The sequence below is a fragment of the Pongo pygmaeus genome, chromosome 20, assembly GCF_028885625.2.
Source record: "Pongo pygmaeus isolate AG05252 chromosome 20, NHGRI_mPonPyg2-v2.0_pri, whole genome shotgun sequence".
NCBI lineage: Eukaryota > Metazoa > Chordata > Mammalia > Primates > Hominidae > Pongo > Pongo pygmaeus.
The window spans coordinates 4,591,325-4,608,512 of NC_072393.2; the positions used below are offsets into that span (position 1 = coordinate 4,591,325).

The 17,188-nt window shown below is 57.2% G+C and overlaps 1 protein-coding gene and 1 pseudogene across 3 annotated transcripts in view; one reads left to right on the forward strand and one right to left on the reverse strand.

Annotated features, from left to right (window-relative positions):
* Positions 1-2,410: 2,410 nt before the first annotated feature.
* DPP9 (dipeptidyl peptidase 9) overlaps positions 2,411-17,188 on the reverse strand; it is a 50,472-nt gene continuing 35,694 nt past the window's right edge. Inside the window, exons 15-22 of one of the 3 annotated variants that reach the window (XM_054466405.2) lie at positions 16,826-16,978; positions 16,013-16,148; positions 12,866-13,011; positions 11,902-12,048; positions 10,714-10,866; positions 9,933-10,075; positions 7,006-7,117; positions 2,411-3,842 (exon numbers count right to left, since the gene is read on the reverse strand). In XM_054466405.2, coding sequence (XP_054322380.1) covers positions 3,750-3,842; positions 7,006-7,117; positions 9,933-10,075; positions 10,714-10,866; positions 11,902-12,048; positions 12,866-13,011; positions 16,013-16,148; positions 16,826-16,978 — 1,083 coding nt within the window. In that variant the 3' untranslated portion in view covers positions 2,411-3,749. Of the gene's footprint in view, positions 3,843-7,005; positions 7,118-9,932; positions 10,076-10,426; positions 10,562-10,713; positions 10,867-11,901; positions 12,049-12,865; positions 13,012-16,012; positions 16,149-16,825; positions 16,979-17,188 lie in introns of those variants that run through there. The other 2 variants (XM_054466400.2, XM_054466403.2) reach the window with 2 other exon arrangements.
* On the forward strand, positions 12,084-12,801 carry LOC129021210 (uncharacterized; annotated as a pseudogene).

Consider the following 17,188-nt stretch of genomic DNA (forward strand, 5'->3'; position numbering starts at 1 on the left):
GGAGTCCCCATTACCTTACCACGGTGTTCAACTTTCAGCCTGTTACCATGAAGGATTCGATGTATGGCCGAGCTCTGCTGCTAACAAGGAATTTCAGTTGTGAGCTGTTGGGAGTCTGCTACGGAACCCAGGCAGGTTGTGCGTATGCGTGTGCATGCATGTGTGTGTTCTTTCCAGAAAGGTTTCAGCCCCAAGTTTCACCCACCCACCACAAATCATCACACTAAAAGGATTAAAAGAAAAAACAAGGCTGGCCCCAGTACTTTGGGAGGCAGATCACTTTGAGCTCAGGAGTTTAAAAACCGCCCTGGGCAAGATGGCAAGACACCGTCCCTACAAAAAAAACAAAAACATTATCTAGGCATGATAGCTTGTGCCTGTAGTCCCACTTACTTGGGAGGCTGAGGCCAGAGGATCACTTGAGCTATGGAAGCAGAGGTTGCAGGGAGCTGAGATTACACCACTGCACTCCAGCCTGGATGACAGAACGAAACCCTGTGTCCAAAAAAAAAAAAAAAAAGAAAGAAAGAAAAAAAAAAGAAAACAAGGCTGGACACGGTGGCTCTTGTAATCTTAACACTTTGGGAGGCCAAGGTGGGAGGATCACTTGAGCCCAGGAGGTCGAGGTTGCAGTAAGCTGTGATTATACCACTGCATTCCTGCCTGGATGACAGAGGAGCAAACAGCAAATTATTCCACAGATCCCACTAATCATGATATGAAATCTGTCAGTCCTAAAGGACAAGATTCGATCACACGAATATCAGATTTTTTATTTATTTTATTTTTATTTGAGACAAGGTTTTGCTCTGTTGCCCAGGCTGGAGTGCAGTGGTAGTTTCAGCTCCCCACAGCCTTAACCTCCTGGGCTCAAACGATCCTCCCACTCAGCCTCCCAAGTAGCTGGGATTACAAGGCATGCACCACTCACCCAGCTATTATTATTTTTTTGTAGTGATGGGGTTTATGCCACGTTGCTGTGGCTGGTCTCAAACTCCTGTGCTCAAATGATTCGCCCACCTTGGCCTCCCAAAGTGCTGGCATTATAGGTGTGAGCCACTGTGCCTAGCCTCCTTTTTGTGTGTGTGTGTGTGTGTGTGTGTGTCTGAGACAGGGTCTCACTCTGTTGCCCAGGCTGGAGAAATCTCCTCAGCTCACTGCAACCTCCTCCTCCTCCAGGGCGCAAGCGATCCTCCCACTGCAGCCTCCTGAGTAGCTGGGACTACAGGTGTGCACCATCACGCTGGGCTAATTTTTCAATTTTTAGTAGAGATGGGGTTTCACCATATTGCCCAGGCTGGTCTCAAACTCCTGGGCTCAAGTGATCTGCTGGCCTCAGCCTCCCAAAGTATTGTGATTACAGGCGTGAGCCACCGCACACGGCCTTTTTTTTGAGGCTGATCTCAAATGCCTGGGCTCAAGCCAACCTCTCGCCTTGGCCTCCTGATTAGCTGCGATTACAGGTGGAGGCCACTGTGCCTGAGTCCCCTAAATATCATTTTGTACTGAAATTTTTTTGTTTTTTATACTTCCTTTTTGATGTTGTTGTTTTTTTTGGAGACTAGGGTCTTACTCTGTCACCCAGGCTGGAGTGTAGTGGCATGATCACAGCTCACTGCAGCCTTGACCTCCCGAGACTAAAGTGATCCTCCAGCCTCAACCTCCTGAGTAGCTGGGACTGCAGGCACACGCCACTACACCCAGCTAATTTTTGTTTTTGTAGAGCCAGGGTTTCGCCATGTTGCTCAGGCTGGTCTCCAACTCCTGGACTGATGCAATCCACCCATCTTGGTATCCAAAAGTGCTGGGATTACAGGTGTGAGCCACCATGCCTGGCCTCATGTTTTTTTAAGCCCCCCTTTTTTTTTAAAAAAAAAAGTGGAAATTTCCAAAGGATGGAGCAAGTGGATAAGCAGGGCAGTCCATCCCTGCTGTTAGAAATGGAGCCCACATGCCCGCACATTGCCAACAGGGTCTGCTGTGTGTCTTGGCTGCTGGGACGATGTGAGGAGGGCCTTGGCTTGTCGTAGTCCTCAGGGTGCAGAGTCTCAGGTAGAAAAGGAGGTGTTGGCCGGGGGAGGATCCAGCGTGGAGGATGCTGTAATTTGGGTTGTGCTGAGGCTCTGGGGAGCCCGGGGGGCCAGACCAGGCCACACATGACAGCCAGAGCTGAGTCCCCGGAGACCGGTAGACCTTCCTAGACCAGCGAGGACAGGACTACCCTCATCAGGTGGCTGCAGCCATCCTCTTTGGGTCAGTCTGATCAGGCCATGGTGCCCAGGCAGCCCCAGCACCCCAGCAGTCCCTGCAGATGGCAGCGCCCTTCTGCCGTGTCTTGTCTGTTGCCCCCCAGAAGCCCCTCCCACTCAGGAGCCCCAGGACTTAGAAGGAACCTCAGGCAGGTGACATGTTTCCATCTGGAATCGTTTAATGTGTCTACTTCTTCCACGCATAGTTATAAAAGAATAAGAATCGACAAAAATATTTTCTTTCCATAATATGTAGAGGTGGTTTGTTTCTTTTTTTTTTTTTCTTTTCTTTTTACTTTTTTTTTTTTTGCCCGCCCCTGGCAGAGCTCTTGGCAGGGAGGGAAGGTTAGGCGGAAGTATAACCCTGAGGTGGGGATGGTTCAGCTCCCAACCCCGGAACCCCTGGTATGTACGGGCCAGGCAGACACATGTGGCCGGGCGGCTAGGCTGGGGAGGGGACAGCCGCCACTGACCAGCAGAGCGTGGAAGTTCGGTGCGTTTCAGTGCCTGCCTGAAAGCTTGGGGACAGGAGGGCTGTCCACAGGTGGTGCCCCCCGCGGGCCCTGGCCGCTTCTCCTGTGGGGCCCGCATGACCCTCTGCTCGGACTTGGGAAGAAATGGAGCCTACCAGGTGCTGGGTTGCAACCCCGCTGCCCGGTGTGGACCCCGAGTCTAGATTTAGGCACCCCTTGCTTTCTGTCTTTTATTTTTTATTTATTTTGAGACAGAGTTTCGCTCTTGTTGCCCAGGCTGGAGTGCAATGGCACAATCTCGGCTCACTGCGACCTCCACCTCCCGGGTTCAAGCGATTCTCCTGCCTCAGCCTCCCCAGTAGCTGGGATTACAGGCACGTGCCACTGCACCCGGCTAATTTTTTGTATTTTTAGTAGAGACAGGGTTTCCCCATGTTGGCCAGGCTGGTCTTGAACTCCCAACCTCAGGTGATCCGCCCGCCTCAGCCTCCCAAAGTGCTGGGATTACAGACGTGAGCCACCGCGCCCGGCCTGTCTTTTAAATAATTATGAAAAATATCCCCTCAAACAAAACAGAAACATCAAGTGGGGGAGGCTGGCGGGGGGCTGGGGACAGGCAATTGCATGCTTGGGTGCTGGGGACGGTGGCTGGCCGGGCCAGGGGACTGAGAGGTCACAGGGAGCCCCAGGCGGAGGGCAGCCCGCTCCTCTGAGTCTCTTCTGGCCTCTCCAGTGCCCATCAGCGTGTGACCTCCTCCGCCCAGAAGGCGGGGAGAGGAGGGGCTGGCACGAGACCACCATCTCTCTGTCTCGGCAACCAAGAAGCAGCGGACATAAAACCCAGGAGCATTTAAAAAAGGATAAAAGGCGTCGGGGCGGTGAAGGCAGCGGCTCCAAGGGGCTGGCCAGCGTGGGGCGGGACAAAGTGCCTCACTGGGGCCGGCGGGCCACTCAGTCCCTCCCGCCTGGTTCCCCGCGGAGGCTGCAGCCACTTGTGCTGTGATGTGGCGGCTCCCGGTGGGCAGGCTCAGAGGTATTCCTGTAGAAAGTGCAGCAACGTGACTTCATAGTGCTCGCCCGACTCGGGGCAGCGAATACTGTGTCTCTCGTTGGGGTAGATCTGCGGGGAGACAGGAGGCAGGGCTGGGGGGCGTGGCTGGACCACCCCCGTGTCCTAGGCTCCTCCCTTATTCTGGCTCAGGGCATCCGGGAAGGCGCAGGTGCTCTGAGGCCCATGGATCTGGGTTTGAATCCCACCTCGGCTGTTGACTTGCAGTGTAACTCTAGGCCCTTCTCAAAAATGGGGTGAATCCGGACCTCACAGTCTTTGGGAGGGTTTGGTAAGACAAAGTTTACAAAACGCCTTGCGGTGTGCACTTGCACAGAGGAAAGATTTAGGAAGAAACCGTTTGCCTCTTTCCCCCAAACCTGCTGACGGGCGACCAACTCATCTCTGTGGAGGTGGCTGAGGCTTCAAGCCTCAGGGACATCTGGTGCCCTGGTCTCGAGCCATTTCCACTTTACCAAAAGGCATGTGACTAGCTCTGGGCCTTAGGACAGCTGCCTTTGAGGATTTGTGAAGCATTTTCTGGGTCCTCTTAGGGCCCAAGGGGGATCAAGCCAAGAGGCAGGCAGTAACATGGAACTCCCCAGGCTCCTGAGACCTGGCCCAGCCAACGCCAGGCCCGGGGGTGGATCCACACGGGGGTGCAGGTCCTGCCTCTGGCCACGAAGGAGGGCTCTTGAGGCACTGACGGACAACCCCTATAGCTCCCCACTGCCCCCTAGGGGTTGGTAGGACCAAGGCATGAAAATAACCCCACGTTCTCCACAAAGAACCCTGGGGCTGGCCGGCAGCAGGGGCAGGTGGCCCATCTACGCCACCTCCTGCCAGTGAGATGGGTTTCTGAATCATCCCCTCCTTGCCAGGCTCCTGGTCCCCACCATTGCCCATCACCCTGGGAATGCACCAAGCCACCCACTGGTTTCCCCTTCTCTACTCTTTCCTTCTTTAATCCATCCCTGGATGAATCACGAGTTTGATGACACTGTCCCCAGCCTAGACCTCTGCAAGGACTTGCCAGTCTGACATCAAGACCAGCTTCCAGGTCCTGCTGCCCCAGGCACTTCAAGGGCCCACTCCTTCCCCAGCCTGGGCAGTGGCACTCCCTGGGGCAGACTCTGCTGCCCTTGCCACCAGCCATATGCACATGTGCCCATGCCTTTATGCCACTAGGGGTCCCAGCTGCCTGGTTACTTTTTCCTCTTGGGCTAAGAGGGCAGAGAGAGGGTCTGTCTGGCTTCCCAATGAGCTTCCAGACCAAGCCCAAGGCCCAGCATGTGACAAATGTGATTTGTGCATAAAGAAGGCCTGGGGCCACCAGCTGCCTGGCCCAGATGTTTTGGGGTCACTGAAACAGAAGGTGAGGTGCACTCTATCTGTCCCACCCAATGCCATGTTCCCACCCCACAGCCTCTCTCATCTCATGTTCTACTTCCTGTGGGGAGGCAGTGAGACAGGACCCTGGGCCCACCCTGTGTGCTGAATGCTTTTCTTTCTTTTTTTTTTTTTTTTTTTTTCTTTTAAGACGGAGTCTCGCTCTGCCGCCCAGGCTGGAGTGCAGTGGCACAATCTCGGTTCACTGTAACCTCCGCCTCCCAGGTTCAAGCGATTCTCCTGCTTCAGCCTCCCGAGTAGCTGGGACTACAGGCGTGTGCCACCACACTCGGCTAATGTTTGTATTTTTAGTAGAGACGGGGTTTTGCCATGTTAGCCAGGCTGGTCTCAAACTCCTGGCCTCAAGTGATCCACCCGCCTCGGCCTTCCAAAGTGCTGGGATTACAGGCGTGAGCCACCACGCCCGGCCTGAATGCTTTTCTGACAGACCTTGTTTGGCCCCAGCAGCCTTCGAGGAGGCCGAGTTATCATGTCCGTTTCAAAGACGGAGAAACGAGGTGCAAGGGTGACTGCTGTCCCAGCTACCTGGCCCCTGGGAGGGCAGTGGGCTCGGGTCTCAGGCTGGGAAGAGACATCTGAAGTTCCATTCCAGCCCCGCCTGACATCACCCCCTGGGCTGCTTGGGATGTGGGGTGTCGGTGGGGGGCACCGCCAAGAGACCAGCTCATCACCCCACAAGGCGGCTCTGCCTCCCTCCTGCTCTGCGGCCCCATTTCCCTGCTCTGTTGAAAGGCAACAGGACGCTCCCCACAGGACAGAGCATACGCCCAGGAAGTAGAAACTGTCTGCAGTCCACAGGTAATAAAACCTGGCCCTCTTGCCTCCAAGATACCTCCCGAATCTCTCGCCGGAACAACTATGGACCACGTCCCACTGTGCCCCACAGGCCGTCCACAAAGCAGCCAGAGAAATGTGGGTCAAACGGCAAGCCGCCCAACTCTATGCTCTGCTCACAAGCCCAGGTCACCTCCCACCACCCTCAGCTGGAAATCCAGCCGAAGCCCCGCCCCCACTGAGGCGCTGCCCCTCTATAGCAGAAGCTCAACCCTCCTTACTGACGCCCCCCCTCCTCCACAGCAGAAACCCCACCCTCCTCACCGCTGGGGCCCTGCTCCCCCACGGAGCCCCACCCTCTTCACCACTGAGGCCCTTCCCCACACCGAGGCCAACCATTTACTGCAGAAGCCCCACCCACCGTAACACTGAAGCCCCGTCCCTCTGCAGAAGCCCCACCCTCCTCGCCATTGAGGCTCCGCCCACAATCATGCCCACCCCTTAGCGCAGAAGCCCCGCCCACCTAGACTGAGCCCCACGTTGCTGCCAAGGCTCCACCCACTCCCCCACTCTCCTCCCGCTCGGTCCCCCAAGCCTGGCTGGCTCCACTCACTCTAGCACCCTTCACTGCTGCCTCCTCAGGGAATGCTTGGCCCCAGCCCCTTAGTAAGGAGCCTGCTAGGGCCTTCAGCACTCAGCGGTTTCTTCTACGCAATTTCTCAGTTTCAAATAAAGCCCGTCTGCGGGGCAATTTCGGTAAGGGTTCCTCCCTCCATTAGGCCCGGAGCAGGGGTGGGTGTGGCAGCCCCCGACCCCGTGCTCCCAGCACCGAAGGCAGGCGGAACCCTGAGCTGTCAAGACAGGACTGATACATCAGTGGCCCTGGGAGCTGGGAGGGCGGGGACATAGGGCTGTGGGGTGCGGGGCTGGGAGCCCCAGATCCCCCAGGGAGCCCCTGATCACAGTGGGAAGCCACCCCGCCTCGTCCCACCCCCTACTCCCAGGGATCTGTCGGCTTGCGGAGGGGCCGAAGCCCCCAAGAGCCACCCACCTGGAGCTGGTAAGGTTTCCCTGCTCGGATCAGTTGGGAGACGAGGAAGTTTGTGTGGAAAAAGTGCACGTTTTCGTCCAGGAAGCCGTGGAGGATAAGCAAGCGGTTGGGCCTGGAAAACAGAGGGTGAAGGGTCTGAGGCCAGGGGTTGTCCGCGGGGTAGGAGGGGTGCGGATCACAAGGTCAGGAGTTTGAAACCAGCCTGGCCAACATGGTGAAACCCCGTCTCTACTAAAAATATATTTGAAAAAAATTAGCCAGGCATGGTGGTAGGTGCCTGAAATCGCAGCTACTTGGGAGGCTAAGGCAGGAGAACTGCTTGAGCCTCAGAGGCAGAGGTTGCAGTGCGCCGGCCAAGATCGCGCCACTGCACTCCAGCCTGGGAGACAGATGGAGACAGTGTCTCAAAAAAAAAAAAAAAAAAAAAAAAAAGATCAGCTGAGTGTAGTGGTGCGCCTGTAAGTCCAGCTACTGTGCAGGCTGAGGCAGGAGGATCACTTGAGCCCAGGAGGTGGAGGCTACAGTGAGCTATGATCATACCACTGCACTCCAGCCTGGGTGACAGAGCAAGACCCCATCTCTAAATTAAAAAAACAAAAACAAAAATAAAAACCCAGGCTGGGTGCAGTGCCTCATGCCTCTAATCCCAGTACTTTGAGAGGCCAAGCTGGGTGGATTGCTTGAGTCCAGGTGTTTGAGACCAGCCTGGGCAACATGGCAAAACGTCATCTCTACAAAAATATTTAAAAGTTAGCCAGGCGTGGTGGTGCAGACCTGTGGTCCCAGCTGAGCCTGAGGCAGGAGGATCACCTGAACCCTGGGAGGGTGCAGTGAGCTATTATCAAAAAAAAAAAAAAAAAAAAAATGCTGGGCATGGTGGCTTACACCTGTAATCCCAGCATTTTGGGAGGCCAAGGCAGGTGGATCACTTGAGGCCAGGAGTTCAAGACCAGTCTGGGCAACATGGTGAAACCCCATCTGTACTAAAGATACAAAAATTAGCTGGGCGTGGTGGTGCACGCCTGTAATTCCAGCTACTGAGGAGGCTGAGGCACCAAAATTGCTTTAACCCGGGAGGTGGAGGTTGCAGTGAGCTGAGATTAAGCCACTGCATTCCAGCCAGGATGACAGAGTGAGACTCTCTCAACAAAACAAAACAAAAACCCACTTAGGTCTGCTGCTTTCTGTGGTCTGGAGTGTGGCCTGGGCTACTAGTGAGGCCAACACGCAGCCTTACCAGAATTGGCTGCCTTAGCCCTTCCTGTCCGATACGGGAGCCAGTGGCCACACATCGCCATTGAAATTCCAGTTTACATTCATCCAAATTAACTGAACTATAAACCCATTGAGACAGAGCACAGATCAGTGGCTGCCCCGGGACAGGGAGTGACTGCTAAGGAATGGGAACAGGGTTTGACACTGGAGTGCTGGAAAGGTTCTGGAACCACTGCAAATGCACTGAGGGCTGCTTTAAGGTGACTTTTAGGTTCTGTGAATTTCACCACAATAAATTATTATTATTTTGTGAGACAGAGTCTCGCTCTGTTGCCCAGGCTGGAGTGCAGTGGTGCGATCTTAGCTCACTGCGACCTCACCCTTCCAGGTTCAAACAATTCTCCTGCCTCGGCCTCCTGAGTAGCTGGGATTACAGGTGTGTGTCACCACACCTGGCTAATTTTTATATTTTTAGTAGAGATGGGGTTTCACCGTGTTGGCTAGGCTGGTCTTGAACTCCTGACCTCAAGTGATCCACCCACCTCAGCCTCCCAAAGTGCTGGGATTACAGGTGCGAGCCACCGTGCCTAGCCTATTATTGTTATTGTTTTTGAGACAGTTTCTCTCTGTTGCCCAGGCTGGAGTGCAGTGGCATGATGTTGGCTCACTACAAACTCCACCTCCCGGGTTCAAGCGATTCTCCTGCTTCAGCCTTCCGAGTAGCTGGCATTACAGGTGTGTACTACCACGCCCAGCTAATTTTTTGTATTTTTTTGTAGAGATGGGGTTTCACCATGTTGGCCAGGCTAGTCTCGAACTCTTACCTTAAGCAATCCTTCTGCCTTGGCCTCCCAGAGTGCCCAGGCAGACTTTTTTTTTTTTTGAGTCGGAGTTTCTCTCTATCGCCCAGGCTGTAGTGCAGTGGCGCTATCTTGGCTCACTGCATGCTCCACCTCCCGGGTTCATGCCATTCTCCTGCCTCAGCCTCCCATGTAGCTGGGACTACAGGTGCCCGCCACCACACCCGGCTAATTTTTTGTATTTTTAGTAGAGACGGGGTTTCATCTTGCTAGCTAGGATGGTCTCAATCTCCTGACCTCATGATCCACCCACCTCAGCCTCCCAGAGTGCTGGGATTACAGGCGTGAGCCACCGCGCCCGGCCCATGCCCAGGCAGATTTTTAACCCCCTAGGCGACTGCATGGGACTCTGGGGAACATTTTCTGGAGACGTGCCAGAAAATGGGAACACTGTTTTCTCTCCATCAGAGAATAAGACCCATGTCAAAAGCATAAAATGGGACATCTGAGCTGGTCCCTGGCCCTGTGGACATCCATGTCCAGAAGCACAAGACAGAGGCTGCGATGGGGCCTCCGGCAGGATGCAGGGAAGTGGGGGAGGCTTGCCTGTGAAAAGCAGTGACTCGAATTCCCTCATCTTTCCCAGGGCAGGGCTGGGAGCCTCCTTCCCCAGACAAGCATCCCCGGGTGCCCCTTCCTGCAAGGTGCAGTGAGGAGGGAGGGTGGGCTGGAGGGACTGTGAGGCACATGCAGGCAGACGCCACCACAGGAGCACAGGGGGGAGGTGGGAGCATGGCCTGAGGCTCCCTGGGCGGGGCCAGCTGGGGCAGGAGGGCACCCTGATGGAGACAGCTGGTGCCCGGGTGCAGGAGAAGCCTGGGGGAGGAGCGCAGGGCAGGGCGGCGGCCTTACTCATTGGGCAGCTTCTCCACGTGCAGGGCCACGGAACCCGCCTCATAGCCATGCTGGTTGTTCTCAGGGACGTCCATGTAGCGCTCAGTGTACCCTGTGTCGTAGGCCATCCAGACGGTGACCGGGGCACCCGCGATGGCCACCTGAGGGACACAGCAGACAGATGGGGGCAGAGAGAGAGAGAGAAACAGGCGTCGGGTCCTACAGCCAGCATCAGCCGCTGTCCCGGGGCCGCCCTGGAGCCCGTGAGGAGCGCTCATGCACATGGGGCCGGCAAGGGAGGGGCCCTCAGACCGCGTGGCCCCCGTGGACGGTGCGTGGCTCGGGGGTGGGCAGGGCGCCACAGGCGGGCAGGTGCGGCCCCTCCCCGCCGCCGCAGAGGGCCGGGTCCCACTGCCCGTCTGCCTCCTCCTCCTCCTCATCGCCGCCGCCCCGCAGTGCCCTGACTGCCGCCGGCCTGGGGCCCCCCCGCCGCTCTGCACACCATGCCCCACCTCTGCCCATCCGAGGCCGGGGTCCCGGGCTCAGCCTCCCACAGAGAGCTGCTGGCGGGGTTTTGTGCAGCCGGATGCCATCCTGCGGTCGGCGGTGGCGGGCAATGAGGAGGGGGGCTCGGCCCCGTGGGGCTGCTGCGGGGAGAAACAGCCACGTGGCAAGGCCCCTGCCGAGGCGCCTCCCCGGTGGGTGGGCTCCGGGTGGCGCGGGCGGTGGGCAAACGCGGCGTAGATGGGGAAGAGGGCAGGGAGGGGTGTGGCTGAGGCCGGCCAGGGGTGGGACCCACCTTGAACACCTGGGGCTTGTGGATTAGCCCCATGAGCGAGAGGAAGCCCCCGTAGGACCAGCCATGGATGGCAACTCGGCTCAGGTCGATGAAGCCATACTTCTCGGCCACGAACTGCAGGCCCTCCACCTGGTCCTCGATCTCCACCTGGCCCTGAGGGATGAAGCCGGGCACCTCTTAGTGGCCTCCTCCCGGTACGTCCCTCCCCTGCAGTGACACCTCTGCTCCTTTCAGGGCGTCTCTCCCCCTTGGATGAAAAGTGGCTTGCTGGAAGCCCCCTGTCCCTCCAGGCCCTGCCAACCCTGCCTGCTATCTGGGGGTGGCTGGACAGATCCAGCAGCCATCTTGCTCTGCCACCTCCCAGGCGAGTGGCTCTGGGAGCCACGTCCCCTCTGAGGGCCTCAGTTTGCCCATCCCTAATAAAGGGACATGAACAGGAAGAGGACCCATTTTCCAGAGGGCACGAGGAAGAAAAAGACAGGGGTGCCCAGGCATGTGCAAGGGCACAAAGAATGGCTGGTGCCATCACCGCTGTCACTACCAGCCACATCCCCACCATCGCCACTGCCACGATTTCAATGCTGGTGTCCCCTCTGAAGTCCGTGCTGAGATCACTACTGCGGCCTTCAAGCGACTGAGCCATGGGGCCCACTCATGTGAATGGGATGGGGGCCCTTATAAAAGGGCCTGATGGAGGGAGGTCACGCCTTTTCCACCCCTTGCAATCCCTCTGCCGTGTAGGAAGCAGCACAGGGCCTCTCTGGAGGGTTTGCCAACCAGGCATCCTCGTGGGAACAGAGAGCAGCCCTCCCCGACACAGCCCTGCCTTGGCCTTGGACCTCCCAGCCTCCAGAACTGTGAGAGATTTTCGTTCTTTATAAATCCCCAGGCTGTGGGGTTTTGTTCCAGCAGTGCAAAGGGGCCGAGATGATCGCCATCACCACCGTCATCATCGCCAATGTCGGCACAACTTGCCTCTGTCCCTGGAGGGCGCAGCCCAGAGCTGAGCAGCAAAGCATACGTCCCCTTTTGTTCTAAAAGGCCGCCTCATTGAGCCTGTGTCACCCCAGCCAGAAGTGCCCTTCTGCGGGTGGTATTCCAGAGCCGCTCCCATGCCCCGCACCCACACGGCCCAGGGCTCCCTTCCTGAGACCGGAAGGACCCAGAGCAACAGGGAGGAGTTGTTACCATTTGGTTTTTCAGGGCCCCTTCGAACCGAAGCCCTCGCTGACAGGAGCCCCTGCCGTCAATCACAACCACGGCATAGCCCAGGGAGGCCAGTGTGTTGAGCCGCAAGTACTTGATGCCTTTGAAGGAGTTATTCACCAGCTGCACCTGTGAGGAGGTGAGGGGCAGCAGTCCAGCAGGAGATGCCGGGCAGGACGGGCCGGGCAGGGGAGATGCCGGTGGGCTGGGGACCGGGCCGGGCTGGGGCCTTAGAGCCTAATGAAGGCACTTGTGCCCCGGAGGCTCTGGATGGACACCTGGGAGTGGCAAGGCGGGAGGGGCCCACACTCGGGACCCTGCTAGGGAGAGGGAAGGGCCACTGTCAGGCTCTTTCTCAGCTGGGCCTCTGCCCCAGTCCTGCCTGGAACAACCACTCTGGCATGATGGACATTGGGGTGGCTCATTCTCGGGTGGGGCCATCTGGGCACTCCGGGGTGCTGAGAAGCCACTCCAGGCCAGGAGAACTCCCAGTGGTGATGAACCACAAAGTACCCAGACATCACCCCGTATCCTCTGTGGGAACAGAGCTGCTCTGGGTAAGATGTGCGCCTAAGATGGTCCACCTGCCAATCTGCTGCCTGCTCTTGACCCCTGCTCCAGGAATTGGGCCCAGGGCCCGTGGCCACCTCCATACCAACCTGGAGACTAGGGGACTTCCTAGAGGAACAGGGGAGAGTCAACAGGCGGAGGGGGGAAGGGGAGGCCATCCAGGAAGGGCAGGGAGCGTGCAAACGGGCACAGAGAAAGGAGAGTGAGGGGCCCTGAGGACCCTGTATAGTCAGGGCAGGTGGGGTGGCCTGGGGCACCAGGCAGGTAGCCGGGGAGCCTCCTCTGGTTGACCGTTCTACAGCTGGCACTTGAGTGGGGATGGGGAGTCCTCGGGTGGATGGTGGGGTGGGGGTCTGGGGAGCAGGTGTGCACCCACCTGGGGGCCTCCATACACAAAGAGGACGGTGGGGTGCTTCTTCCCCGGCTGCAAGGCGTGGGGCTTGTAGATCATGCCGTAGAGCCGCACATCCGAGCGCGTGTGGAAATGGAAGATCTCTGGAGGCACGTAATCCGGGGGGCAGCCTGCAGGAGACAGGGCGGCTAACTGGCTGTCCGGGGAAGCCACATCCGGCCGACACCCTTGTTCTCCTGCCCACCCCAAGCCTCGGAGGGTGGACCAAAGCACCCCCTCTTTTCCTGGGCTTCCTGAGAGTTGATAATTGAAAAAAACTTTTTTTTAATTAAAATGAGATTTGTACGGTTTTTGTAGAGACGGGGTCTTGTCTCCCTGTTGCCCAGGCTGGTCTTGACTTCCTGGCCTCAAGTGATCCTCCCACCTCGGCCTCCTGTGTAGGGTCACTGCTGTTTTTGCAAAGCAACAGGATGGTGGGCGTTTTTCTGTTTCTTTTCTTTTTCTTCTTTTTTTTTCAAGACAAAGTCTTGTGATCTTGGCTCACTGCAACCTCCGCCTTCCTGGGTTCAAGAGATTCTCCTGCCTCAGCCTCCTGAGCTAGGATTATAGGTGCACGGCACCACGCCCGGCTAATGTTTTTGTATTTTTAGCAGAGATGGGGTTTCACCATGTTGGCCAAACTTGTCTCGAACTGCTTGTGGTTTTTTTTGTTTTTTTTTTTGAGACAGAGTCTTACTCTGTCACCCAGGCTGCAGTGCAGTGGCACGATCTTGGTTCACGGCAACTTGCACCTCCTGGGTTTGAGCAATTCTCCTGCCTCATCTTCCCAAGTAGCTGGGATTACAGGTGCTCGCCACCACGCTTGGCTAATTTTTGTACTTTTAGTAGAGATGGGGTTTCACCATATTGGCCAGGCTGGTCTCGAACTCCTGTCCTTAGGTGATCCACCCACCTCTGTTTCCCAAAGTGCTGGGATTACAGACATGAGCCACCACACCCAGGCATCGAACTCCTGACCTCGGGTGACCCGCACACCTTGGCTTCCCAATGTGCTGGGATTACAGGCGTGAGGCACTGCACCTGGCCCAAAGTTTTTTCTTTAAATAAACGTATGTAGGTAAATTTTGGTGGGGTAATTTATAGGAAGATGAGTAAAGGGTACTACAGGTCTAGGGGTAGCAGAAGTTTAATGTGGAGGGCCAGATAGCAAATATATTGGGCTCTGGGAATTGGGCGTGGTGGGACACACGCTCTGGGCCGTGTCTCTGTGTCATCTGCTGCAGTAGTGCTAATGCGGCCACAGACCACAGAGGGACTGCACGTGGCTGGATTTGGTAGCAGCTGGCCTGCTCGTAATGCAGGCAGTCTTCAAATGTGACACAGATTGGGAGTTTTGGGAAACAGTGCCTCGTTCCCCAGGGCACTGAGGTTCTGGTCTCTGCCCCCACTGCTAGGCTGGGTGCCCTGCTGAGCCCCTTCCCCTCCCTGACCCATCTCCTCATCTGAAGCCAGGGCTCCAGCTCCTGGCGGTGTCGGTGCGGACAGGATGGTGAGGACTGGGCTCTGAAGGGAGGCCTGGGATCTGTTTCTGCTCAGGGGTGAGGGCATCACAAAATGCTTTCTAGCCCACCGAATACCCCACATATGCTGGAAATTCGTTGTGTCTAGAATGTTCTGGAAACCCACCAACACGGCAGAGACAGGGCCAGGGTGGGTTGTCCTTGTACTGAGTGATGCCTGGGAGCCCAGCAGTGTGCTGACCCGCTGGTTTTCATCCTACACTCTGTATATACAGTTTCGTTGATAAAGAAACACTTCATGGTGATACGCTAACCTGTGTGACGGAGCCAGCACTGGAACCCGGAGTCACCAATGAAGGGTCCTGGCCAACTTCCAGGTTCTGGGCAAGGTGTCAGGTTGCCTCATTTCCTGAGGCCCCCCTGTGACTGACCCCTTGCTCCTTTTCCTGATAAAGGCCCCGGAGTGTCGGCTCTGAGCAGGTGCTGCTGTGGGCGGCAGCCTCTGGGCACAGGACACCATAAAGGGCCCTCTGCATGCCGCTGTGGCCAGGACTCCAGGGTCCTGGAGAAGGGGAAGTGGAAAGCCTGATAACTACGGCGGGTTTCAAACCAATGTGGGTGGACCCTGGCATCCCGGCCACCCCTGCATGGACCACCACTGTTCAAAAGGTTTTTGTTTTTGTTTTTTTGTTTTGTTTTTTTTTTTTTTTGAGACGGAGTCTCGCTCTGTTGCCCAGGTTGAAGTACAGTGGTGCAATCTCAGCTCACTGCAACCTCCGCCTCCCAGGTTCACGCCATTCTCTTGCCTCAGCCTCCCGAGTAGCTGGGACTACAGGCGCCCACCACCACGCCCGGCTAATTTTTTGTATTTTTAGTAGAGATGGGGTTTCACTGTGTTAGCCAGGATGGTCTCGATCTCCTGACCTCGTGATCCACCTGCCTCAGCCTCCCAAAGTGCTGGGATTACAGGTGTGAGCCACCGTGCCCGGCCCAAAATGTTTTTAATTTTTAATTTTTGTTAGACTCAGGGTCTTGCTCTGTTGCCCAGGCTGGAGTGCAGTGGTACAATCACACTTCACTGCAGCCTCCAACTTCTGGGCTCAAATGAGCTCCCCCATCTCAGTCTCCTGAGTAGCTAGGACTACAGGTGCACACTACTACACCCGGCTAATTTTTAACATTTGTGTAGAGGGGGTTCTTACTATGTTGCTCAGGCTGGTCTCAAACTCCTAGGCTCAAGCAATCCTCCTGCCTTGGCCTCCCAAAGCATTGGGATTACAGGCAGGAGCCACTGTGCCCGCTGATGAAAATGTTTACTTGTCACCTGCCCACTACCCTGGGAGCTCCCAGTGACAGGGTCTGTGTCTCATTGGTTACCATTTTGGCAGGGGGTTGGCACGGAGCTGCATCCCTGCCGGGTTCTGTGCAGTCCGGACCTTTACTGCAGCTCGGACCCAGGACCGTCTCGGACGGCAGGGGCTGCGGCTTATGTCCTATGATGAGTTCCCGGATGTCTGGAGGGGCCTGGGTGCTGTGGGAGGCCAAGCAGGCCGGCTCCAGGCCTCTGCCTCTTACCCCAGAATGGGGCCCTTGTCCCGTTTTACAGCCGGGTGGGCAGAGGCTCCCGTGGGGCGGGGCAGGGGCTACTCACTGGCTGCCTCCATCATGCTAGCCCAGAAGCGGGGCTGCTTGTGCAGGGGGTCGTCGTCGGGGCCGCTCAGCTTGTAGACGTGCACGCAGGGCGGCGTGCTCACGCTGCTGTAGTGGCTGACGAACATGTCGAAGTTCTGGGGGTGGAATGGGGTGATGAGCTCCACGGGATGCCGCTGCGCCCTTTCCACTGGGTGCCGACCGCAAATCCGGGGTAGCTTCCCTCCCGCCCGCCCCCATCCCTCTGCCCCTGCCTGTCATGAAACCTCAAAGCTCCACCCACTGCTGCAAGGGGGGGTACCACCGCCATCGCCCCATTCTGCAGAGCAGGAAACTGAGGCCAGGACGAGTCTGTCCCCCAGCCAGGGGCCCGTGGACAGTCACTGACCCCTGGATCTGCTGAGGGCTCTGCCACTGCACAGGCCTGCACATTTGCTGGCTCCACAGCTGGCAAACTGCAGCCGACTCATGCCCTGGACGAGGGGTGGCCCTCTGCATGGCCACCGCCTGACATTCTAGAATGTTCTGAGAGGCTAAGGGCCATATCCCACTGCACACAGAGCGGCAGAGCCCAGGCTCAGCAGACGGGCACTGGGGGGCTCCAGCACTTACTACCCTGGGAGTGGCGGTGGGTAATTCCCTCCCTTCCCTGCCCTACCCAGGAGGCCGGGGTGGGCACCACCTGCTCCAAGGCAGCTATGAGAATGTGAGACCATGAGAATGACCCCAGTGCTGTGCCCGGCCATCAGGGACTGCTCTGGCTGGGAGCTGTTGGACGGGCACAGGACGGTGCCGTGAGGCTGGGCGGTCCCACCTGGCTCATGGAGCAGCTGTGGGAGAAGCCGGGCGTGGTGAGGCGTACGATCTCGCCGGCCGCCTCATAGCTGACCACGTAGAGGTGGTGCTCCAGCGGTGTGTCCTTGGTGCCCTGGAAGTACACCAGCTTGGTCTCCTCATTGACCCAGATCTGCAGGGGGACAGGGGGTCCTCGTGATGCATCCCAGATGCCCCTGGGCCCACGCCCCTCTCCATGCCCCATAGGAGTGGGCCTCACGTTCCTCGGACTGGGGACGCACGCTGTTCTCGCCCAAGTCTGGCTTTAGGGCTGGAGATGAACCGTCCCTGAGAGATGCGCTTATCTGGCCCCGTGGGCTAGGAGCAGCCCCTGGTCAAGCTG